The sequence below is a fragment of the Cupressus sempervirens genome, chromosome 3 (genome assembly GCF_028749045.1).
Source record: "Cupressus sempervirens isolate cs-2001-9-10 chromosome 3, ASM2874904v1, whole genome shotgun sequence".
Classification (NCBI taxonomy): Eukaryota; Viridiplantae; Streptophyta; class Pinopsida; order Cupressales; family Cupressaceae; genus Cupressus; species Cupressus sempervirens.
In genome coordinates, this window is record NC_143120.1 from 44036534 (window position 1) to 44062421 (window position 25888).

The following is a 25888-nucleotide window of genomic DNA, read 5'->3' on the forward strand; positions in this document are numbered from 1 at the left end:
TTCACTATCGCATAGTGAAAGAGTTATCATAGCTGATCTTACAATTTCATTGTTGATTTCACATGAATGGAAATAGACATAACAAAACAAGACTTAGTTCCATTTAAGTCTCAAATTTTACAAATCTTATAAACATCACAAGTATGTATGAGAGTGGTGGAGATTTCATTAGTACTCCCTCTTGATTATATAGCCTCCCTCTGAAGCTAAAAACATCTCCCTCTTAATCATTGCTTTTCTTCTACAATGAAAATAGACATTAATGACAATTCTAATCAATATTAGAATATTCACTATTCCTAGTGAAATGATAACTCGAAAATAAGTTGCAAGAAAACATCATGTATGTCATCAAGAGATATTTATTTTCTTGAATAAATTTCTTCAGCAAACTCTATTATAATTGAAAAGGAATAATCTGAGTGATTCTTCTTTCAGCTAGGACAGTCCTCTCATTGTCAAAAAATGGCTTCCTCAAGTATCCATCCTTAATAAATCAAAATCAGAGGTCACAAAACTCAGAGTTTTACACAAAAATAATCATAAATTACTCCTAAATATTTGATCATTTTGTAAGCAAATATCACAAAAGAATATGCATGAAATTTCCCTTCGAATGCTTAAAGCTCCCTCTAAAGCTCAACATCTCCCCTCGAGCTCAAATTCAAATTTTAATGCACCTTGCAATCAAAATTTAAATATATTTCCCAAATATAACTCAGAAAATAATCATCTTGATCATGCATGCACTCATATACAGCACTAGAAGTAATATATGCAATCATTACATATGACTTAAGATTGGATTTAGAAAAATCAATGTTTAAAAATGAAAACTTATCTCTTGATTTCTTAGAGTAGATAAAACCCAAAGAAAAAACACAGTGATCCTGTGACCTTTCCCAAGTTGCAGCAAATCCAACAAGAACTGGAACTTCCGGCCTTGGTCTTTTCTGCAAAATCCGCTTGAGACAAAACCTCATTCGCCATCACCTTCTTCCAATTCGGTGGCCTGTCAAAACCCTCATCAATCCTAGTTGCACAATCAAACCCTTAGCCACTCATCTCCACTACAGAATCACCACCACTGCCATTTTCCTCCATGCGATTCGTCCACATTTGGAGAATATTGAGAAATTTTGTCTTCGATTTGCCTCAGTGGTATTTCATGATGCTTGTAGATTAGTGTTGGAAGCCCATTCAAACACAACTCCATACACCATATTTCCTTGACTGCGTATTGAAGATTGATATTATTATTTCCATGGCTTGTGATGTGTGAATTCTTAGCACGAATTGGAGATGGAAAAGTATTTTTATTTCAAACGAAATTTCTTTGGAGTTATTTGCTTGGACAAGACCCTGTGAAGCCCTTAGTGGCTGCAAGCATCTCTGTAGCTTTGTTTTCTTCCTTTCATATCAGGTGGTTGCAATTTGAAGCTTACCAGGAAATAGGTCATTTCAATAATGCACTCCACATAGAGCCCCTGTAGCCACATTTCAGAATGTTTGCAAGGGAAGACTAATGTATTTCGGTGTTATTTGTCCTCATTGTTTGATCTCATACCACATTCTTTGACCTTCCTCTGAAGTCGGACTTATTGCGCATGGACAAACTCTCAAGCTATGGACACTTGTTTGGTGAGCAATTTTCGATTTTAAGAAAACTCTATTCACTCCATGATATTTTCTTGTTGCGATAAATTTCTGCACCCCATGTGTTTTGAATCTATATTCTACTTATTATGCATTATCAAATCATATGAACCATTTCCATGAATACCGTGATTGATATTAACTATATCTTCCATGCCAACAATTATGCAAAAGCAAAATTGGCTCGTTTTCTAGATAGATGGACATGGTGTTCTTAATCTCCATTTACGAGGTTAATTTGTATAAGAGAGGCCTTTGTCTTCCTAGCATAAAACTTCTATACTGACGAAACACAAATTTGAACCAACTTGATTGATAACCGACACAAAAGCTCTAGGTGCTTTGGTTCAATTTCACATTCCATTATTCCAAGCATCCGTTGATCATGAAGTTTGTCATTTGAGTTGAGCTCAAACTTGCTGGAACCTATGCTCCACAGAGTTTCCAGGATGGGGACGTTTACGTGACGGGGATGTCTTTCCAGTACGGGTACGGGGCAAAGCCAAAATTTAAGGGATGAGACCTTAGAGGACGGTGATTAAAAATATAGGGGACTTTTTAATATATACAGACAAAATTCAAATATGCATATCATAACATTGATAAACCATTCACTGTAGACATTTGAGAAGATCAATACATGGAATATTATCAAATCGAAAATACTAAGGACTTCCATCGTAACAATATTATATATATATATATATAGAGAGAGAGAGAGAGAGAGAGAGCAAAAATTAATGCCTAAAGGCTCCAAGTATCATGCATGAAATAAGAATGATATAAAGAGAAGTCCAACTAAAATAGTTAGGAAATATTAAACGCAATCTTTCCTCATTGTTGCTGCTGCTCTGTTTTTTTTCTTCTTCTTAGCAAGTATGTCAAATCTAAAAATGAGTAGAAGAGTTAGTGTTTTAGAGTTTTAATGGACTAGATATGATTTGCATATTTTTATTATGTCTTTAAGATGACTAGGGACCTGTGCAGACAACAAAAATTAAAATAAAATGGTTTTTTGGGGGTGTGTTGCCTTTACTAGATTGGCTGGAAAAAAGGGGATGGCCAGTAGTTTCGGGGATGGATAGGGGACGACAAAACCACCCCTGGTACTATTGGTCGCCCCCAAGTTTCTTGCCAAAAAAAATTGGCCGTTTCGGAGACTTTTCCAAATTTGCCAAAAAAGGGATGACTTAGGGGACAGCAAAAATCCGTCCCGGCATCCCCAATTTGTCCCCAAGATGGGTATGACCCCAAAACCATAGGGGACCAAAAGGGGGACAGCCAGCAGTTTCGACGATAGATAGGAGATGGCAAAATCATCTCTGGTACTACTGGCCGTCCCCAAGTTTCCTGCTAAAAACATTTGGCCGTTTTGTGGACGTTTCCAAATTTGCCAAAAGGGGGCGACTCACGGGACGGCAAAAATCTTTCCTCGCGTCCCCATTTCGTCCCCGAGACGGGTACGACCCCAAAAATATAGGGGATACGTCCACGTGGAACACTAGTTGGAACCATACTATTTAAAGTTGTCCCAACCTCATTTAGCATTTTCTTTGAACTCATTGCCAATTGATGCACATGAATCCTTGGTTATGTATAAGCTGACCTTTATTTGGGGCCTATCAAATAGAAAGTTTAGAACCAATTGCTTCTCCGTTCCAATTATGTCAATTCTTATCCATGCAAAACTGTCAAAACTGAGATTCTAAAAAGGCAGGGGAAATCAAATCTATTCCAGACTTGGCCAAAACAATAACCTCTCACTTGGACCACCAGGAACTCAAGAGATTGACACTAGAACTACTGAGAAAACCAAAACCAAAAAGGCCAAGAAAACCAATAAGGCAAGGGGTCCCATCTTTGATGGGTGATGTGTGATTAGGTCACAACAAAAAATTATCACAAGATTTATTCGTTTCTTCAATAAGACAGTTTTTGAAGCCGGTATGTGAATTCTGAAGTTGGAAGCAACCTTGGGGTGATTGAGAACATCACAAGGAGATCATAAAATAGGTTAACAAATCTTCAAATTGAGCAGAAAATGAATGGAAAGTGAATGCCGGTTTGCAAACGGAGGCAGTTTGAATTGTTCTGACTCCCTTACTCCCTTATTTTACTTTCTGAGGTTTGGATTTCATTTTTGATTTTGGTGAAAGAGTTGGATCTGGGAAAGGTCAAAAAACACCTGAAAGACTCTGCACATCAGTTGGCTCTCAAGTTTGCTCTCCTTTTGTTACTATTTTGACAGTTACAAGTGAACATGTTTTCCATGGTGGTATGACAATCTGCGGCTGTTTGGAGCTCATGGTAATGATCAAAATAGCTTCAATTCGTCTGTTGGACATTCTAAAGCACATTTACTTGATTGGAGTTAGTGGCATAAAGAACAGAAACTTACTCTTTTGAAGCTTTCTTCCTGTTTAAGGGGTTCTCTAGATGTATCTTGTGTTCGGTCTCTTAAATGACATGTGATGCATATGTATGGATCTACGTTACTGGTTTTCTATGTTAACTTCTTAGTTGGAAAATCTAACTGTTCTCATAAGCCATTAGAATGAGAGCTCAGCTCATACGCAGTATTGAATAGAGTTGACAAGTTAGCATCTGTAATAGTTGATTATTTGGGGATTATCCCATCTATTTCTGGATTTTATATTCAATTTGATATAGTATTTTAACTGCTAGCTTATTTTATCCTATTGCTGTAGGCTGTGGTTGTGAGCATTGATCCTCACAGAATATACCTTAATAGTCCTGAAGATGTACCATTCAAGACGGTTGAACTCAGTCATCCAGGTATTTCTTTGGATCTCTGAAGTCATGACTTTTAAAGGTGGTTTTTTTTTTGGCTTGTATATGTTTTAAATGTTAAACTGTGTTCGTCAGTTGTTATAGCAAATGTTTATCCTCTTTGAGATGCATGTACTCGCCATCTTTCAGTGAAGTACCAACATTATGATGGCTTATGTAACTTTATAATTCCGGCTCAATCAACTACCATTTGATTGTTTGCTTGTATTCAGGACCAAGAGGAGAAAAATATGCATGGTACCAATGCACGGTAAATATGACATTTCTTACTGTTAATTATTTGCATTTGCTTCACAAAACCTATGCTGAATGATAATTCAACTAATTGCGTGTTTATTTCCTTTCACATTTAGAGTTTGATAGTGATTTTGTGACTGCATGATATGTCATTGTAAAGCTTGGAAAGTGTAATATTATCTTTCTTATATGCTTAATACTGCAGAAAATACCATGGCTGCTGTTGACTTGTTTATTTTTAGTCAGGATTCCAGTTCCTCCTATGTTGCTGGATTTATCATTCCCTTGCATACCTGTGTATCTTCAATATCAAGGCTTTATCCGATTTTCTGAAGATCTGTATTGCATGAATCATTGTTTTTTGATCTACTTGTATATCTTCAATATGAAGGCTGAAGATCTAATTTCTATTAATGTATATGTAGTTGATTTGTGGTACTAAAATGATTGCAACACCAGTTGAGTTTTTTCTGCTCTCAGTGCCATCTTTTAATCAGGTGACTAAAGATTTACTGTTAATTAAGAAATATTTAAAGTTGGAAACAAGGACATAGACTGTCTCCACTGTCCTAAGTTCCTAACTATTGGCACGTAGCAGAAGAGGGGATACATATGCTCTTATTTCTGATTACCTTGCCCCATAAACCCTGTCTCTGTCCTAAATATCTGATTGACAGTACAAGGCAAGCTTCTACCAGAGTTCTAGGAAGATTGAAGTCCTTGGAAGTCCCACGTCTCTCAAATGTTGGGGATATATTCTAAGTGATAGAAGAAGCTTTTTTGATAGGGAAGAAAATAGAGATGTAAGGCCAGGGTTACAATCGTGATAGCCATAGTGTTTTATATTTTTTTCTAGTCTGAGAAGCTCTTGCAATTTGTTAGTACTTGTGATCCGTTGAAGAAAGAATGCAAAATACAGTCAAACAGGAGACAAAATAAATAATATCAGGATGATCCTATCACTCTAGGGCAGAGTTGAAACAAAAGGCCTACAAATATTTAAGGCACAATTAAGAGGTAAAATGCTGAACAGAGGAAAACCATAGAGGTGTAGAAGAAGACTCTAAAGACAAATCACGGCTAATGAGAGTAGTATGGCAAACCTAATATGGCTTTGATAGACAAATCTAGGAAGTCTGGTTTGCCTATCTGGGAACCTGGTATTGGTCCATTTCAGACTGGGTCCAGATGTGGGTTTGGTCCACTTGTGGGTTTGGACAGAACCCATTCCCAGGGATGTTGGTTCATTTGGGCCAAATCTAGGTCAAACCAGGACAGACCCAGACAAACCAAATGGAAACCACGTAGGATAATGTGTCAATATGATCTTTTTTTTGCAAATTTGATTGTTTTGGAATACATTTTGAGACTTAATTCCAGTCAAACTGGAGCAGATCCCCATCGTAGGCTCTAGCTGATGGTTCCTAGTAGTAATGGTAAAGAATGAATGGGACGTAATGTCCCCAATTTTAATAAGGTGTTTTAATTAAATAAATAATTAATTTTTTTATTAAATAAGGGGGCCCAAATAATAAATTAATAAAATATTGTCCGCCTCTGTCATATTGTTACTTTCTAGACACTTGATGACCTTTATAAGGAGATGGATGGGCACTGTAAATCATCATGGATTGTATCTAACTCTTTGTATTTCTAGAAGTAGAAGGTTGGAGGTAGTTCATGCGCAATTTCAAAGGTGAAGATCCTCCCTAGTCAGCACTCACAGTTTCAAATTTGCCATTGGAAATATCATTCTAATATTTCACTTGTGCATCCTTGCTCGAATTGTGAAGTTTTATGATGAAGACAAATTTGCACATAAAGATTGAATCTGAGATTAGAACCTCAAATTGACAATCATTCTTTGTTGTGGTTTGCAATTGTGTCGTAATATATGTTGTTGCATTTATTTGGTATATGACAGTACGTAGGAGTGTAGGTTTGGCATAAGGAAGGCATATTTGGCATGCAAAAGGTGTACAAATTGTCATTACGGTACAAAGTATTGCCACCCTGGTAGAACCCACAAAACGGTGACGCCATATGGGTGTTGTGATTCACCGTGCAAGTAGGCAAGAGCTCTTACACTTCGTAAGGTAGTCACTGTACGAGTTGTGAGACGTAGGTGGAGGCATTGGATATGTACAGGTAGGATTGTATGCACAATAAGCTGATCATTGTGCAAGGTTGAGTCTTCATGCAAGGTTTCTCAAATTTTGTTGTATGGAGGTGGTTGATCCGTACGTAGGAAATTTTCCAAATCATACTCAACTTGTTACATTACAATAGTATCAGAGTTGGTGATCTTGCCAACCTATTGAGGAGATTGAGAGTTTTGGAATTTGGATCACTCTATGGCACCCAATGATGGATAGTGGTGGGTGAATGCGCTACAAAAGATAGGCAAAGAGCTTAGTGATGGTGTTTATATTCCATTAGATATAGTAGAAGTATGTTTGTATAAGGAGAACCAATCGCCTTCATATTTATACGCAGGATCCTTGCTTTGATCAAGATTGCATTAGGATGGCCCAGTTGGTTGAGACACCATCTCAAGGAAATCAAGTTAGCATCTGCAACATGTCTACATGTTGGTGTGGTGGAGGACATGTATGCGAAGAACCATTTCTGGATTTTTGTGTTGAACCTGGAAAGATGTTCTTCCAATTGCTAAGAATATCTTTTCTTCGCACCTGGGGGTCTGATGTAGGAGCATCCTAGGGAAGTCAGCGATCCTATATGCAGGGGCTTCGTGCTCGAAGTTGTATAGTTATGGTTTGTGGGATTGGGGATGTGCTCGGGATATATTGGGCAACTTTGTCCTAAGTGCATATAGAGTTTGAAGTAATCATCTTGGAGTTAGAATTATTTTGGTGACTATTGGTCGTGGGTACCTGATTTATTGGCGGATTTTGGAGATTGTATTCGCGAGCTTTGGTCTGAGGGAGTTGGCATGTGCGCTTTTGGATTTGGATCGTTGGATGGAACGTGGACCTATGTCTAAGTGCATGTATTCTTTTGTGGTCTCTTGATTTAGTTATGCATTGTAAACTTGGGGCCTATCCTAAGTATTTAATTTATGTTATTTATTTAATGTTTGTAGCCAAGCCGACTTGTGGCTTGAGGGTGTATTTAATGAGTGTTTATTTAATGTAAGGGTTGCTAGGCTGACTTGTGGCATGGTTTAGTATAAGTAGAGGGTCTTGTGGAGTCTAGAGTCATTATCATCATCCAACATAGAGGAAGCAAGGAGTAGCTGAGAGAGAGAAGTTTGAGCAGAGCTAATAGCTACGGCTTGGGAAATAAGGAGGTTGCTTGGTGGCTTGTGGGCACAAGTTTAGATTCTTCTTGGAGTTCTCTACTAGAGTGTGGATCTGGACTAGCTAGGAGTTGGATCTTGCGAGGTCTTGTAGAATTACTGTTGTAATTGCTTATGTATTAGGCTATAACCTGGAAGGCCTTATAGTCGGGCATGTTGCATGAAAATCTGATGATTCTGTTATGAGAATTGGTTTTATTCTAGATCTAAATCTCTGTGTTATTATGTATATTCCACTATGTGGTTATTTGCTAGGGGTTAGGACATCTCCTTTGGGGATTCTCCTACCTTGCACTGTGTCAATAATTTATTATTTTAAAGGCAAAAATCATGCTACATCATGCAAAGGCAATAGATAAGACCTATGAGGGAATGCGGGTGGATTACTTCATACAAAGGCACTATTTATGATAGATAGTACATATGGGAGATGGAAAGGAATTGCAATAAGTTGGAACAATGAGGCTTCACTAGGTAGCCAACCCTATGAAGAAAAGGGCCAAGGGGGTTAGAGTTTACGCTCTTGGGCCTAACGTTGAGTTAAGGGCTCCTTATCATAATCCTTTCTGCAACTCATGTGTGAGAGTTATTATGATAGTAATGAAAGGATCTTTAAACATATGGGGTAAGTAAGATAGAGTGATGGAGAGGAATGGTGTAAAGGTTATTAGCATGAATGTTGATTATATTCCTAAAGGGGAGATAGCTAGCATGTTTGGGGAGATGCTTGAGTGGTTGGCACTTGGATTGATTGCTTATGTGTTGCATTCACAACTTGGTGTGTCATTGATGTCAAAATATATGTATTTTGGATAGAGTTGCGGTATATTGCAAACATAGATTTAGTCAATGAGGACACAATATGAAGAATTAAGTTATGCGGGATTGCATTCGCATTCATGGATGTATCTAGATGTTACATCTATGTTCGTTGAAAGTTATTTGAAGGATTGCATTAGTTATAGTTGGATATGTGAAGATTGGTCACAGGGAAGTATGCAGATTACACGAGGATACAATATGAAGAATTAAGTTATGCGGGATTACATTCGTGTTCATGGATGTATCTTGATGTTACATCTATGTTCGTTGAAAGTTATTTGAAGGATTGCATGAGTTACAGTTGGATATGTGAATATTGGTCACAAGGTAGTACATAGGAAGCAATTTATTGGTAAATAAATTGTATCGATTAAGCAAAGATGGAATTCAATTCAGTGGTCTTGGATAGCAATTGAAGACATGTTCATGATGATATGTTCGAGGTAGCATATTCTAGAGACTACTCTATGAAGGCTGTTGAAGGATAATGTGTGATATATTCACTGTCAACTGACTTTTTTGGTTGTATTCTTTTGGGATGTGTAAATGTAATCTAATGTGTATTTTAATATCTTAATGAGGTCCTATATTATTCATTATACATTGGGGAAGCCTCAAGGTTGACGTAATTAGTTATTAGGATAAGGCATCGAGGTAAGGTTGTTTCCTTGGTTGTATGTGTGATTGTGTAATTAAGCTTATATTGATGCTAAGGATGTGAATTTGATCAGAGAAGAGCAGTGGATGTTGATGAGATTGTGTCGAGAACTTTAAAGGAATTGTATTGGCAAAGAAGTGGTTGTATTTGTCAGTTCACACTTGGGATATGTTATCCTAGAGATCTGTTTGTGTAACAAGTATTAAATAATTTGGATAGTGGGTTCAATTGTCTTCTTTTCAGCTCCTAACAGGGTTGGAATCTTCTAACAACGATTCAAAATCTCATAATAGGGGCTCACATGTATTGATTGTATGTCATTGGCTCCTAATAAAGTCATATTTTTAAGCAACGAATTTTTATATTAGTAAATCATCTTGTGGGCATCATTCCAACCAGGGTTTTCGCTCTGATCAAGGGTTTTCCTAGTTAACTAATATTGTGTTATTGCCCATATTTCGTATCTTATGGTTGTTGCATATATTGGTCATTGGAATTGATAAGATCAATTTAAGCTATAATTGGCACACAAATGATTCACATCCCCCCTTCCTTCCAGTTGTGTTGGTTGACTTTACTCTCTAACAATTGGTATCAAAGTATCAAGTCCTTGATTAGGAAGGTTAATAACTTAAGGAAATCCATGGCATTCAGGAAGGAAAGTCCGAATTTTGACGGAGAGCACTATGACAGCTGGAAGGAGAAAGAGAAGACTCATTTTCTATGCATGGAAAATGATTACTAGATGATCACAAGGGATAAGAAGACTATGGCGGCAGAAAAAGATTTGGGAACATGTTTAGCAGAACAGAAGAAACAATTCATGTACAATACATATGCTAGAGAAACATTGATCTCTGCACTCCCTTAATCATAATTTGTTGAGGTAAAGAACTTGCAACTTGGTCATGATATTTGGGTTAGATTAGAAGCTCTTTGCGAAGGTGATCTGTATGCAAAGAAATCTAAACTACAAAATTCGAAGGATATACTTGAAAGTGCTAGAATATAGGAAGATGAATCAATAAGGTCATATTTTCAAAGAATATTAGGGATTCGTGTAGGAATCAAGAGTTGTGATTCAATTGTTACAGAAGATGAAGTGGTATGGAAAATTTGGAAGTCACTGCCACCTGCTTATGAGACTAATGTAATAGCTATAGAAGGAAATATTACTGTCACACCCAACTTTAACTAGGAGACATTGTTTGGGAAGTTACGAGCATTTTAACACAAACAAAAGCAAAATCAAAATCAAACTAGAACATAAACAACTTTTAGTGTACAAAAGGACAAAAGAACATTAACCATAAATGCAAGCACAAGTAGAGACTATGCTAGAGAATAGGCAGCTATGCAAGAGGAAGAAAGGAAGTTAGATGAAGGTATTACACTACTTATGAAAAGAGAACTTAGAGGTAGGAAAACCTTTGCTTGTTGGACTTGAAAGAATCCAGCCATTTTTCATATCAATGTCCTAGGAGAGTAAAGAAAGTAAAACCTAGGAAGCCCTACAAGTCAAAGATTACAAAAGGTTGCTTCTAGTTGATGAAGATGATGAGTTTGATTTCAAAGAGATTAATTTCTTAGAAAATGATGATGGAGATGATGAATTAGGATTTGTTGCTATTAAGGAAGAAAGTCCTATAAAAGAGAAAAAAACATTAGTATCACATGTAGAAAAGAAGAAGCCGGATAGGATCATAGATTGTGGATACACACACCATATGACTAGTGATAGAAATAAATTTGTTAAATGTAAAAGTTATGATGGTGGTAGTTAGAGTTGGTAACAATGCACCATGTCCTATTAAGGGGAAAGGATCTATTACACTTGATAGCAAGACTAACAGTGAAGATGTCTATTTGGTTGATGGATTAAAACATAACTTGGTGAGTGTTGTACAACTTGTTGATAAGGGATATCTTGTTCAATTCATTGAGAAGGCATACATAATCAAGGATAAGGATGATAAACTGATTGGAACAGGTACACGGTCTAAAGGTAATGTTTTTCAGTTGAATTCAACTGAGATGACTTGTTTGGTTGCTAAACTGGATGACAGTTTGGTTATAGCATAAGAGATTTTGTCATATAAACTTTGATGATAATGTGAAGATCAGTACTACAAATGCAGTAAGAGATCTACCTAAGATTGTGAAATAAGTTATTCACTATATCAATCAAATTGGAGATTGTATAGACAAATTTATGCAGTCCTACAAGAACAAGAGCATTTTATGATGAAAGGTACTTTATTCTTTTCATTGATGATTTTACAAGGATGATGTGGGTAACAATTTTTAGAGAAAAATCAAAAACTTTTGAGAAGTTTAAACTATTCGATATTAGAGTAGAGAATGAATTAGGATTGATGATAAAATGTTTAAGATCAGATTCAGGAGAATTTACATCAAATCAGTTCAATAACTTCTATGAAGACAATGGGATTAAACGACAACTTTCAAATCCTTAAACATCACAACAGAATGAGATAATAGAAAGATGGAACAGATCAGTGAGTGAAGCAGCTAGAGCTATGATGCTTGTAGGAAATGTATCACATACCTATTGGAGAGAAGCAGTGAACACCACAATATATACCATGAACAAAGTACATATCAGATAAGGTATTAGTAAGACACCTTATGAACTTTGGTTTGGGCATACACCTACTGTGAAATACTTTAGAATTTTTGGAAGCACGTGTTATATCAAGAGAGTATATATAGGAAAGATTGATCCGAGAAGTGATGAAGGTAAATTTCATGTATATTCATTGAAAAGAAAGGCACACATGTTTTAATCAGAGATTGAGAACAATAGTTGAAATTACAAATGTGAAGTTGATGAGAAATTCAGTTTAGAAGAGAGGATACTTGATTATTATTTTAATAATGTATCAAGTACTAATCAAAGGCCTAACAATCAGAATACAAAACATGAATTATTATATGTAATTGATAATGATTTGCAGATTGAGAAGAGAGAGAGGAATCAAGACTTGAAGTAACAGAAGAACAAGGAACACTAGAACAGAGAACATCAAGATATATGGCAAGGAATTACACTTAGAAATAGATAATTGGAAGCACAAACAAAGGAGTTTTGACAAGAAATTAGGTAGGAGATGAAATTTGTTTGATATAACAAGTAGAACCTAAGACTACAGATGAAGCATGTATAGATGAGTTTTAGATAAAATATATGAGAGAGGATCTTGATCATAATAAAAAAAACATAGGAATTGATACCTAGACCTAAAAATAAGAATATTATTGGCACTAAATGGGTAGCTAGGAAAAAGATGAATGAATAGGGAGAAGTGGTAAGGAACAAAGCAAGGTTGGTATGTAAAGGATATTCGCAACATGAAGGAATTGATTTTGAGGAAATGTTTGCCCTAGTTGCAAGACTTGAAGCAGTAAGATTGTTTTTGGCATATGCATCTTACAAGAATTTCAAGGTATATCAAATGGATGTTAAGTCAACATTTTTGAATGAAGAACTTGACAAAGAGGTTTACATTGAACAACTTGGTGGCTTTCCACTAACTAAAGACAAAGATATGGTTTGCATACTAAGAAAGACATTAAATGGATTGAAGCAAGCACCTAGACCTTGGTATGCAAGATTGGACAAACACTTGCAAAATTTGGGATTCAAGAAAGGTATTGAAGACAATAACATGCACTCACAAGAAAATTGAGATGGATAGCTGATTATTGAAAGTATTTTTTGATGATATTACCTCTGGAGGCAATGATGAGGGTAGTGAGAAATTTTCAGAGGAAATGAAGAATGAATTTAAGATGAGTATGATTGGTGAGATGCAATATTTCTTGGGATTGCAAATAACTCATAATAAAGATGACATTTTCATATCACAAGCAAAATATGTCAAAGATCTATTGACAAGAATTGGATTGAAAAACCGTAAGCCAATTGTTACAACCATGGTTACAGGTTGCAAATTGTCAAGCAAAAATGAATCTCCTGGTGCAAAGAAAACAAAGTACAAATCAATGATAGGAGGACTGCAATACCTAACTCATACAAGACTAGATATAGCTAATGCAATTGGTATTGTGGCTAGATTCCAAGAAGATAGAAAGAGACGCATTTAGTGGTAGTAAAGAGGATATTGAAATTATGGATTATAATATGACTTATGACATGATTTCATTTAATGTGCATACACTAATGCTGATTGGGCAGGTAATGTGGATGATAGAAAGAGCACTAGTGGTGGAGCATTCTTCTTGGGATGAAGATTGGTTTCATGGCTAAGCACAAAACAAGAGTGTATATCACAATCTACAAGAGAAGTAGATTATGTGGCAGAAACAAACAATTTTAATCAAATCATTTGGATGAAACAAATGTTGAAGGATATAGGTATCGAGTTTTTTAAAACCTATTATTATTCATTGTAACACAAGTACAATAAGTATGTCAAAGAATTCAGTACTACATTCAAAGACTAAACACATTGCTATAAAGCATCACTTTCTAAGAGAGAAGGTAGTAGAAAAGGATATCAAATTGGATTATGTCAACACAAACAAATAAATAATAGATATCTTTACAAAACCATTGGCTAAGGATACTTTTGAGTACCTTTTAGAGGTATGCTTGGGGTAATTCCCCAACCTAATTCAAAGTAATTGATGCAAGATTGCATCAGTCTAGTATAATGAAAACATTTTTCGTAGACCTGGACTGGATGTTTGGTGATGCTCCTTTGAGGGTGTTACTATGGTAGTTCAATCAAGATAAAATTATTATTGAAAAATATAAATATATTGTTGTACTATATTATCAAAATATTTTCAATAATTATTGTTATTGATATATAATACATTAGAGTAATATATATATATATAACCAAATATTGCTAATTTATTATATTATATATCTTTTATTATAAACAAAGCATAATATCATCGAATCACTTTAATGATGGTTTGAACGGCTAAATATGCGACTATGTTTAGTTGATGTTTCAATTGGTAAAACAAATCACTGAGAGTTACGTCCCGATGGGACATGACTCCATGGTGGAGTCATTCCCATCGGGAACATGACTCCCTGTGCTTATATTAATCTTGCCTTCGAACACAACAAATACATCAAACACATAAATCAAATAAGTCTTTTATCTTCTGTAATGTTTGGCCAAATCAAATGACTACTCTTCATTACTTGCAGTGACTGGGTCAAGTCTCCAGTATTAAACAGTGATTGGTCAATCAAGCCTTCCATTATATTTGCAGTCTACTGCCCAAAATTGAACGTAGTCATATCAGCCATGCATGTGTGTGTGTAGATCCTTCTCTAGTTTTGATGTGCCGTTATTATCCTCATAATTCTATAGATTCTAAAGTTCTATATCAGTCACTACACCATAAGATTTTGTAGATCATAATATTTACATAAGTAATTAAGAGTCAATCTCTCAAAGGTAAAGTCTGATAAATTTTAACATGGTATCAGAGTAGGTCTAAGAGACAATCCTGATTAGACTTGCTTTTAATGCACTCAAATATTCATAAAATTCATATTCTTCAAAATGGTGAATGGCATGAGGTCAGAAGACAGGCTCGAAGGTATTTGGATTTTGCGGGATGGAAATTGTGAATAAAGTTAACCTTGAAAGAGAGCAAGTTAAAACAATTCATTGAAAAATCTGAACCACCACCCAAAGGAAGTGATGAATTGGAAAAATGGGAAAGCAATAACACCAAAGCCATGAAGATAATTGTGGAGGATGTTAAGAACCATTTATTTCCGATCATCTCAGGGCTAGACAAAACACATGAAATGTACAAAGCTCTTGAAGAGATGTTTGAGATTAACAACACTATTAGAATTATGACGTTATGGGACAAACTCTTCAATATCAAGATGAATAAAGGAGAGACCATTTCCTCATATTTTATAAGAGTAAATGAGTTAACAAACCAATTGTCTACTATAGGTCATATTTTTGATGACAAGGAGTTAACCATAATGGCCCTAAAAGGCCTCCCTACATCATGGGATGCTTTTAGACAAGGAGTGTGCTCTCAATCCAGGTTTCCTAAACTTGATAGATTTAAATCTGATTACATACAAGAGGAATGTATGCAAACATCTTGAGGCATGAGTATATCGTCTAGAAAACAAGATATGCAAGTTCTTTCAACACAACTAAATAAGAAAAAGAAGAAACAAAAATTCAGAGGAAAGAGGAAGTAACTAGACTACTCCAAAATTCAATGCTTTAGATGTGATAAGTATGGTCATCCAACATCTAAATGTCCTGATAGACAAGCAACAAACTTCTTTTGCCAAAGTCAGCAATTCTAATGAAAATTCAGAAAATAATGCTTTCTATTCAGCTCTATTTGGTGAAGTATCAAACAGATCAAATACATGGGTGATTGGTAGTGGAGCATCTTGATATATTACTAGTTTCAAAGAATAGTTAGATTCAATCGAAGAAGACTATGTTGATGATATAACCATTGGTGATGGCAACAACTATCCAGTAAAAGGCATTCGAACATGCACTAAAAATCTTAAATCAGGAATCTCAATTGAACTAACCAAAGTATTATATGTACTTGACATAAAGAGAAATTTGGTCTCTATATATCCACACTTGCAGATGAAGGATACAGGGTCATATTTATGGAAGGAAAAGTCTTAGCTTGGCCTAAGAACTCAAATATAAAAAGTGCTCACAAAATTGGTTCTAGACAAACTAACTCTCACTTATCTATAGCTCTTATTCATGATTCCATCATAGAAAATGAAATTTGGCATAGGAGACTAGGGCATCTTCATTTCTGAGGATTACCTTCTCTAGAGAAAATGGTAACAGGGTTACCTGAATTCCAACCTAACCATGAAGGAACCTGTAAAGGTTGTGCTTTAGGGAAGAACATTAAAACCACCTTTCATAATAGTGAGAGCAAAACCAAAGAGGTCTTAGATCTTATTCATTTCGACTTATGCGGACCAATGTTTGTTCCTTCCTTAGGGGGTTTCTAATACTGCATAATATTTGTAGATGATCTCTCCAAAAAGACACGTATTTACTTCCTAAAATGTAAAGAGTCAGAAGAAATTTTGATAGAATTTAAAGAATTCAAAGCTCTTGTAGAAAACATGTCTAGAAAGAGAATTTAAGTTCTAAGAATTGATAATGGTAAGGAATATACTCTTGAGGTCTTTCTTAACTATAGGGAGTTTTCGGTACCTTACAATCCCCCAAAAATGGGGTAGCAGAAAGAAAGAATAGAACTATTGTCGAAGTTGCTAAAGCCATGCTTCATGATCAAAACCTAGAAACCTTCCTTTTGGGTGAAGCCTCTAACACTACTTTTTTTATTCAGAATACATGTCCACACTCTCATCTTGAACATAGAACCCCTGAAGAAGCATTTTCTGGAAAGAAACTTGATCTCAGTCATCTAAGAATATTTGGGTGCCTTGTCTATATTCATATTCCAAAGGAGAAAAGAACTAAACTAGAACCTTTAGGAAAAAGGGGAATCTTTGTAGGATACAGTGAAGAGTAGTGGACGATGATGAGATTGTGTTGAGAACTTCAAAGGATTTGTAGTGGCAAAGAAGTTGTATTTGTCAATTCACACTTGGGATATGTTATCTTAGAGATCTGTTTGTGTAACAGTTTTGAAGCAATTTTGATAGTGGGTTTAGTTTTCTTCTTCTCAGCTCCTAACAGGGTTGGAATCTTCTAACAAGGATTTAAATTCTTCGAAAAGGGACTCATATATACTGATTGTATGTAATTGGCTCCTAACAGGGTCATATCATTTTGCAACGAATTTTCATATTAGCACATCATGTTGTGGGCATTATTCCCTCCGGGTTTTCCATTTGATCAAGGGTTTACCTAATTAACAAATCTTGTGTTATTTTCCATGTTTCTTATCGTTGTTGCATATATTGGTTATTGGAATTGGATTTGATAAGATTAATTTAAGTTGTAATTGGCACACAATTGATTCACTCCCCCCCTCTGAGTTGTGTTGGTGGACTTTACTTTCTAACAAAGGTTTTTCTAGGTACACCAACCCCATGAAAAATGAGGCCAAGAGGGACAAAGTTTCCACCCTTGGGCCTAGGGAAGAGACAATGAAGTCTCCTCATTATGTCTTTCTTACTTCGTTCCTCATAATGGTTAAATCATGGAAGCTAAGTGTTATAAATATGTTTCTTTCGTAAGCCTACATATGCATTATATTGTGACCTAATCCTTGGGTTAGGTTTGTATATCTCTTTGTATTATCAATTTATAAAGCTTAAGGCAGATTGTATAGCACTAACACTATAATTAGTTTCTATATATATTAACTACCAATATCAAAATTAAATACGTGCAAGGTCGGCCCAAACTGGAACCAGACACAAACAACTTGGTCAAAGAAGGACCAAGACAAATACTGGCACTCGGCACCAACAGGAACACTTGGCACCAATAGAATTGGAGTTCTAAAATCAAAGTTGCAGGATTGGAAGTCTAAGTTAGAGAATGCTAGAATTCAAGATGATGAAACTATTAGGTCATATGTGCAGAGGAACATTGAGATTACTATAGGTATAAAAAGATCTGTAGGAACTATATTAGAAGATGAAGTTTGTTCAAAGATTTTGAGGTCCATAACTCCTTATGACAAGGTAAATGGTATTGAAGAAGTTATTCCTCTTATGAAAGGTTTTAATAGAGAAACATTAATTTAGAATTTGCAAGCTTTTGAAGCTAGTAGATTGAAGGGTGCTTTGCCTAGAGTTGAGACTGCTTTTAGAACTAGTATAGACAAGGAAAAGAGAGTACTAACAAAGAGTACAAGCACCACGCACAAGGAAAAGAGAGTACTCACAAAGAGTGCAAGCACCAGTGGAAGCTATGGAGATTATGCAAGTGATTGGGAAGATATTCAGGAAAAAGAGAAGAAGATTGATGAACTTGTATCATTGATTGCAAAAAGGGAATCTAAAGGTAAGAGTATTGTGGGCATTGCAAGAAGATAGGTTACTTTTCTTATAATGTCCTAAAAAAGAACCTAAGGTGAGACCTAGACCTTACAAATCAAATATTCCTAAAGAATTATTGTATGCGAGTGATGATAAAATTGAAATTAAAGAGATTAATTTTCTAGATAGTGATGACGAAGATGAAATTGGATTTGTTGCTATTAAGGAAGAGTCACCTGTTCAAGAAGATAATACACTTATTACACATATTGAGAATACAAAATCAGACGAGATTATAGATAGTGGATGTTCGCATCACATGAGAGGTGACATAGTCAAATTTGTTGAGTTTAGAAGTTTTGATGGAGGTGTAGTTAGAGTTGGTAACAATGCACCTTCTCCTATAAAAGGAAAAGGTTCTATTACTCTTGATGGCATAACTAACATTGAAGATGTATACTTTGTCGATGGTTTGAAACATAACCTATTAAGTGTTGAATAACTTGTAGACAAGGGATATCATTTGTAGTTCACTAATAAGCAATGTATAATCAAGGATAAACAAGGAAGATTGATTGGCACAAGTACAAGAAGAAGAGGTAATGTATTTCAATTGAATCCTATCGAGATCAATTGTTTCGTTGCAAAACTTGATGATAGTTGATTATGACATAGAAGATTTTATTACATAAACTTAGATAATATAGTGAGGGCGAGTAATTATAATTAAGATAATATCTTATACTTTCTATAATAGTCAACTACTTGTCTATAGTCCGTCTTTCAGTCTAGATAGGAATGTTTCCTATCCCGTTTCTTTTTTCTTCAGTCCAGATAGGAATGTTTCCTATCCTGTCTCTAGTTTTGTTTCTAATTCCGTCTTCAGTCTACGTTGTTTCTTTTAGAAACAACGTCCTTGTAATTCTTTATAAGGAACACATTTGTTCCTCTGTTTATCAACGAATCATCCGGAAATCCGTTAATCTGCCAACTCTTCTTGAATCTTGTAACATGGTATCAGAGCCATGATAAACAATTTTTCGAAAAATTTATAATTTCTTTTGAAATTATCTGCTCACGACTGCCTCCTGGTCTGCAAAATCTGTGCTTGTATCCTTGGGAAAGCTCGCAATTTTTTTTCTGCAACTTGCGTCCATATATTTTCAAGCTCATTTGACAGCAAAATCGCGATTGTAGGGTCAAGGATAAGTTCGTTTTGTCTGCATTCTTCATCATTTGCACTCTCCCTGGAAAAAAATCTGCCATTTTTATCAAGAAATCTGAAGTTTTTTCAAGCTTTTTTCAGCTTGGGCCGTTTTTTTTCGAAACCCTAATTTTTGGGGTCGAAAAAATATATTGTTTGCAGATTCCTTCTGGGTTTTTCGAGCTCTCTTTTGGGTCATTCTTTGATTCTTCTGGGTCTTTCGTATTTTTGCCTCGAAGAACGTGCCTTCATAGATTTTCACAATTTTTCATTGAAAAACGTGCCATGGCATCTCTGACAAATATTCTGCTCGAGAATAATTCCAAATTCAATGGTCGCAATTATGGAACCTAGAAGCAGCGCATCATCGCAATCTTCGAATATCGAAACACCGATCAACTTGTTCTGGGTGTTACGCAGCGTCCGACTTCTCCAGGTCCTGATCAAGGCAAAGCTGCATTTTTTGCCTTCTGAATCTGTTTCTGTTTTTCATGGGTTTGTTGATTTTCTCCTCAAAAATCATTTCAAGTTGTCTGTAATACGCAAGGTTGCGTGAGATTCTGGGTTTGTTGATTTTCTCCTCAAAAATCATTTCAAGTTGTCTGTAATATGCAATGTTGCGTGAGATTCTGGGTTTGTTGATTTTCTCCTCAAAAATCATTTCAAGTTGTCTGTAATACGCAAGGTTGCGTGAGATTCTGGGTTTGTTGATTTTCTCCTCAAAAATAATTTCATGTTGTCTGTAATACGCAAGGTTGCGTGAGGTTCTGGGTTTTACCGTTTTTCCACAAAAATGAAGTTTTGTAATTGCAACTTATTTTGAGTCATAGCACTCTTCTGGCAAAGCTTCTTGGTTTCAGCATTCTGTAGATCCAAGGAGGGTCTCAGTTATCACAGAATGTTCCAATATCCGTGCGTTGACCATTAAGGGAGGGTATTAAGATAATATCTTATACTTTCTATAATAGTCAACTACTTGTCTATAGTTCGTCTTTCAGTCTAGATAGGAATGTTTCCTATCCCATTTCTTTTTTCTTCAGTCCAGATAGGAATGTTTCCTATCCTGTCTCTAGTTTTGTTTCTAATTCCGTCTTCAGTCTACGTTGTTTCTTTTAGAAACAACGTCCTTGTAATTCTTTATAAGGAACACATTTTTTCCTCTGTTTATTAATCAATCATCCGGAAATCCGTTAATCTGCCAACTCTTCTTGAATCTTGTAACAAAGATCTATCGAAGATGATGGCTAACATGATGTGTAAGGAGTGTGTGATGGCTAAACAAAAGAAAATCAATTTTCCTAGTAAGACATTTACTACTTCAGAAAAACTAGAAATTTTTCATACATATTTGTGTCCTACAGAGGCTGACACCTTCTATGGTGAGAGGTATTTCATTCTTTTCATTGATGATTTCATTAGAATAATGTGGGTTGCATTTTTGAGAGAAAAATCTGAGGCTTTTGTTAAGTTTAAGGTATTTAACGCAAAAGTTGAGAATGAGTCTGGTTTAAGGATAATATGTTTGAGGTCTGGCAGAGGTTGAGAGTTTACTTCTAATTAGTTGAATGCATTTTATGAGGATAATGGCATTCGCAGACAAGTTTCAATACCTAAGACACCACAACAGAATGATGACAAAAAGAAGGAACAAAACAATGAGTGAAACAGCTAGAGCGATGTTGTTTGAAGGTAAGCCATCACATGTACATTTGAGAGAAACAATTAGTACTATAGTAAATACTATGAACATAGTTCAGATCAAGCAAGGAGCATGTAAAACCCCCTATGAACTATGGCTTTGTCCTACACCTACTGTTTAATACTTCATAATTTTTGGAAGCAATTGTTATATCAAAAGAGAAGATAATAACGGCAAATTTGATCCTATAAGTGATGAAGGCATATTTCTTGGTTATTTTACTAAGAGTAAGGCATATAGATGTTATAATTAGAAAAATAAGAAGATTGTTGAGAGTGCAAATGTTAAGATTGATGAGAGATGTCAGGTACGGGAAATAACATTTCAATATGACTTTGATGACAATCAAATCAGGCTAGTACAAGTCAAAGACCAATGATAAATCAGAACACAGAGCAAGAAGATTTTTTTGAAATGGATGATGGAATACATGCACAAATTGAAGAACCTAGAGAACAGTAAAGAACACCTAAATATGTTGCAAGGTACCATCGTCATAATCAAATTATTGGTAATGCTAGCAGAGGAGTAATAACAAGAGGTAAGGTAAGAGAAGAAATATGTTTGATTTCATAGATTGAACCTAAGACTACTGATGAAGCATGAAAGAATGAATTTTGGATAAATGCATTGAGAGAAGAGCTTGAGCAAATAAAAAGGAACAATGCATGGGAAATTGGTCCCTAGACCTAAAGATGAAGAATGTTATTGGTACAAAATGGGTTTTTAGGAACAAAATGAATGAACAAGGTGAAGTTGTAAGGAATAAAGAAAGGTTGGTTTGTAAAGGTTATTCATAACAGGAAGGCATAGATTTTGAACAAATCTTTGCCCTTGTAGGAAGATTAGAGGTTGTAAGAATGTTTTTGGCTTATGCATCTAATAAAATCCTCAAAAGTGTATTAGATGAATGTGAAGTCAGCTTTCTTGAATGACGAACTTGAGGAAGAGGTCGAATATTGAACAACCTAATGGATTTCCATTGATTGAAGAAAAAGAGATGGTATGCAAACTAAAGAAGACATTGTATGGATTGAAGCAAACATCTAGAGCTTGGTATGCTAGATTGGATAAACATTTATTGAGTTTGGGTTTTAAGTAAGTTAATGCAGACAATAACATGTATTTGAGAACTAATTTTGATGGCTTGTTAATCATTGAAGTATTTGTTGATGATACCATTTTTGCTGTAAATGATGAGGTAAGTGACAAGTTTTCTAGCGAAATGAAAAATGAATTTGTGATGTCTATGATTGGTGGGATGAAATACATTATGGGATTGCAAATAACACAAACTAAAGATGATATTTTTATATTTCAGACTAAGTACCTTAAAGAATTATTGGTGAGATTTGGTATGGAAAATTGTTAATTTGTTGGAACACCTATGGTAACTGTATGTAAATTGTGGCTGAAAATATTGAACTTCCACAAGTGTTGTCGGGCAAAAAGGGTAGTTAGACAGTTACTGGTGTGGCGACAGTTGTGTCGTTTCATTGGCACCATTTCGGACATTATAAATGTCACGAACACTTTTGTGGTTTGGCATCATTTTATCATTATCATTGTATGAAATATCATTGTTGTGTGCGGAAAAACATTTGATAATGAATAGTATTTTGCATTGAATATATGTTTTCTTTCCTGTTCGCCACAGGCTGAACATTTGGCATCGTTGCTAGTTCGAATTCAGAGTAGTATGGAAGGACGAAGATAAATGGGAAGAATAGTACAAGACAACCAGAAGACAAATGATGACGGCTAAACAAAAATTACTGAAGGAGAGCACGAGGCAGCGTAGAGCTTTCACCTTCTATATTGCGTAGGTTTGGAAACTTTCGTATGGAGAGAAGCCATGGAAAATGGGGTTATGAAAGACAATGTGTGGGATGCTATGCACGCAAGCGCAACCACAAACAAATTTTTAGACCAACTTCCTTGTCTAATCACACAAGCCTACGTGGCACAGAAGAGACACCGGGAGGAAGCGGAACGCGTGGAACGTCGTTAGGAGACTTTGAAGAAATTCTATGAGGAGAGAGATGCATGGCGTCGGAAAATTGAACCATGAGCAATTGTGCCATAGTGTCAAGGGCACTCAGAAATTTGTAATTGTCGCAGAAGTCAACACATGATGTATATAGAATAAATAAATAAAAGAGTGTTTTGTTTTGATTTTGTTTTATAATTGTACCATATGCCAAATGCTCAATCTTTTAAATAAGAATAAGAATTTGAGGGAAGAAATCGATGAATTACAAATTGTGCGTGGCAAAGCCGAACGACAGGAGAGAATAAGACAACCCACCAGGGAATGGACTGAGGGGCAGCCGGAGGAATCACCTAGTGTGGTGGTCATAGTGGGGTTCATAGGAACCAACGAAGGGTGCCTCAATTCGCCGAAATGGTAGGGACGGAGCAACGAGGAGTTGCTCGAGGAAACATGACATTGATTGGCAGTGCTTGAGGAGACAAAGGAGCAATTTTTACATTCATCATGTATAACACTACGTGTGGGAACCTGTGAAGAATTAGGAGAAGAGGCGAGGCCGAAAAAAGACACCAAGGCGAAAGGAAGTGCCCGAGCAACACTGCACGGTGGTTAGAGTAACTTGTTGGGATCAACTTCTAATAGTTCAGCGACATGATGTAGTGGTTATCAAAGAGTAAGAAGCACTATGTCTAAAAAGAAAAAATCTCCCGAAGTTCATGGGTGACGGGAAGGAAGATCCCATACAGCATTGTTTTACGTGTGAATCAATTTCCCACTAGCTTATGGGGGGTAACGATGGATTGGTTTTCCGACATGGACAAGGCAAAGATCTCCACATGGGATGATTTGAAGAAAAAATTCCAAGCAGAATTCCGATTGCTCCGGGATGATAACGAGGTTGTAGCAGAAATCTACAACTATAAACAAGGGAAGGACACTATTTGAGCCTACAATCGAAGGCTTAAAGATCTTAGCTGGATGGGTACTCAACCGACGGACGAACTAAAGAAACGCTGGTTTGTAGAAGGCCTCTGCGGGGCATTAAGAAGAAAAATGAAGATAGTTCCGCCCATGCCATACGCTAATGCATATGACTGTGCCCTAAATCTAGAAAGCGAAAGCAAAACAACAAAGAAGAAGAAGAAGAAGAGAAGTAAATCTTCGTCATCCTTTGAGAGCAATGAATCCTCCGATGAGGGAACCAGTGCCGACAACGAGGAGCCTAGCAAGAAAGTGAAAGCACTCCAAAAAGACTTAGAGCAGATGTGCAAGGAATTCAAATCCATGATGGGAATGAGTGGCCTGCAAAGAGAAGGGTCATTCAAAGGGAGTGTGTCCCAAGAAGGCGATGTGTGATATCTGTTAGGTCCTAGGGCATTCTACAAAGGAATGTCCGTTTAACATGAAGACTAGGAGCCAATAGATATTGTTCACACAAGAACAACCATCCATGTCTGGCACAAACAATGAGACCTAGGGCAACAATAATGACACATCCGGCGGCTACCAGAACAACCGTTGAGGATGACTGGGCGGGAATGACAATAGAAATCGAATACAATATGATTCCAAAGGAAAGCCCATAATCCAATGTTGGGCATGTAACTAGTGGGGCCACTTTGCCAGAGTGTCCAAAGAATGACACTCCACAAAAATTATGTCGATGGTGTGGTCCAGGAGATCACAAAGATGCTAATTGCTCAAAACAAGTAAATCTCATTAACATCAACGAAGAAAAAGTTCTAGTCAACCAGGCTAAGCAAGCCACCTATCCTGACCCTGCATGAAGAAGCAAAGGCTGCGGGAGGCACGAGAGGACGTAGAAAAAGCAATGAAGGCTATGAAGGATATGAAAGATGTTATTCCTTGGCGATCGAAGGGAGAAAACAACTTGGTCAATCAGATTCTACAAATGGAGGTGCCTGTCAAAGTTCAAGACCTATTACAAGCAGTACCGCAACTAAGGACGGCATTACTAAATACCCATGCACACACGTTAGAGACGAAAGGACAACCAACCGTACCAGGAGGGTCTATGACAGATCCCATGTTGCTGATAGTAAGCAACGACATCATCCGGCGATGGTTGAGATGGGAATCCTTGGAACCATCATGACGGACACCATCATGGATGGTGGGTCTAGGGTAAATGTTATTCTCGAGGAGACGTGAAGGAAATTGGGAAAGCCTACCTTGTGGCCATCCACATTCAACCTACTCGGCGCCGACCAATAAGGGATAAAACCCCTGGGGACCTTAGTGGCTCAACAAGTAACTATCGGGATGCAACCATTTGTGCTAGATTTTGTAGTAATCCCCTTGAAGAAAAAGGGATATGATGCCATTCTTGGAAGAGGATGGCTGGTGGCCGCGAAAGTAAATCACAACTGGAAGAAGAATATCCTGTCAATGGAAAGTGGAGGGTGAAAGTTTGTGATTGATCTCCGGACTCCAATGGTAAGTGAAGAAATGGCATCATTGTCGGAGTCCGAGTCAGATG

General features: G+C 36.4%; 1 protein-coding gene across 2 annotated transcripts in view; it reads left to right on the top strand.

Annotated features, from left to right (window-relative positions):
- The window catches only part of AT-HF (HIS HF), a 181886-nt gene that overhangs the window by 138179 nt on the left and 17819 nt on the right, over window positions 1-25888 (top strand). For both annotated transcript variants that reach the window (XM_089818261.1, XM_089818262.1), the window contains 2 exons: window positions 4365-4452; window positions 4680-4717. In XM_089818261.1, coding sequence (XP_089674387.1) covers window positions 4365-4452; window positions 4680-4717 — 126 coding nt within the window. The remainder of the gene's footprint in view (window positions 1-4364; window positions 4453-4679; window positions 4718-25888) is intronic.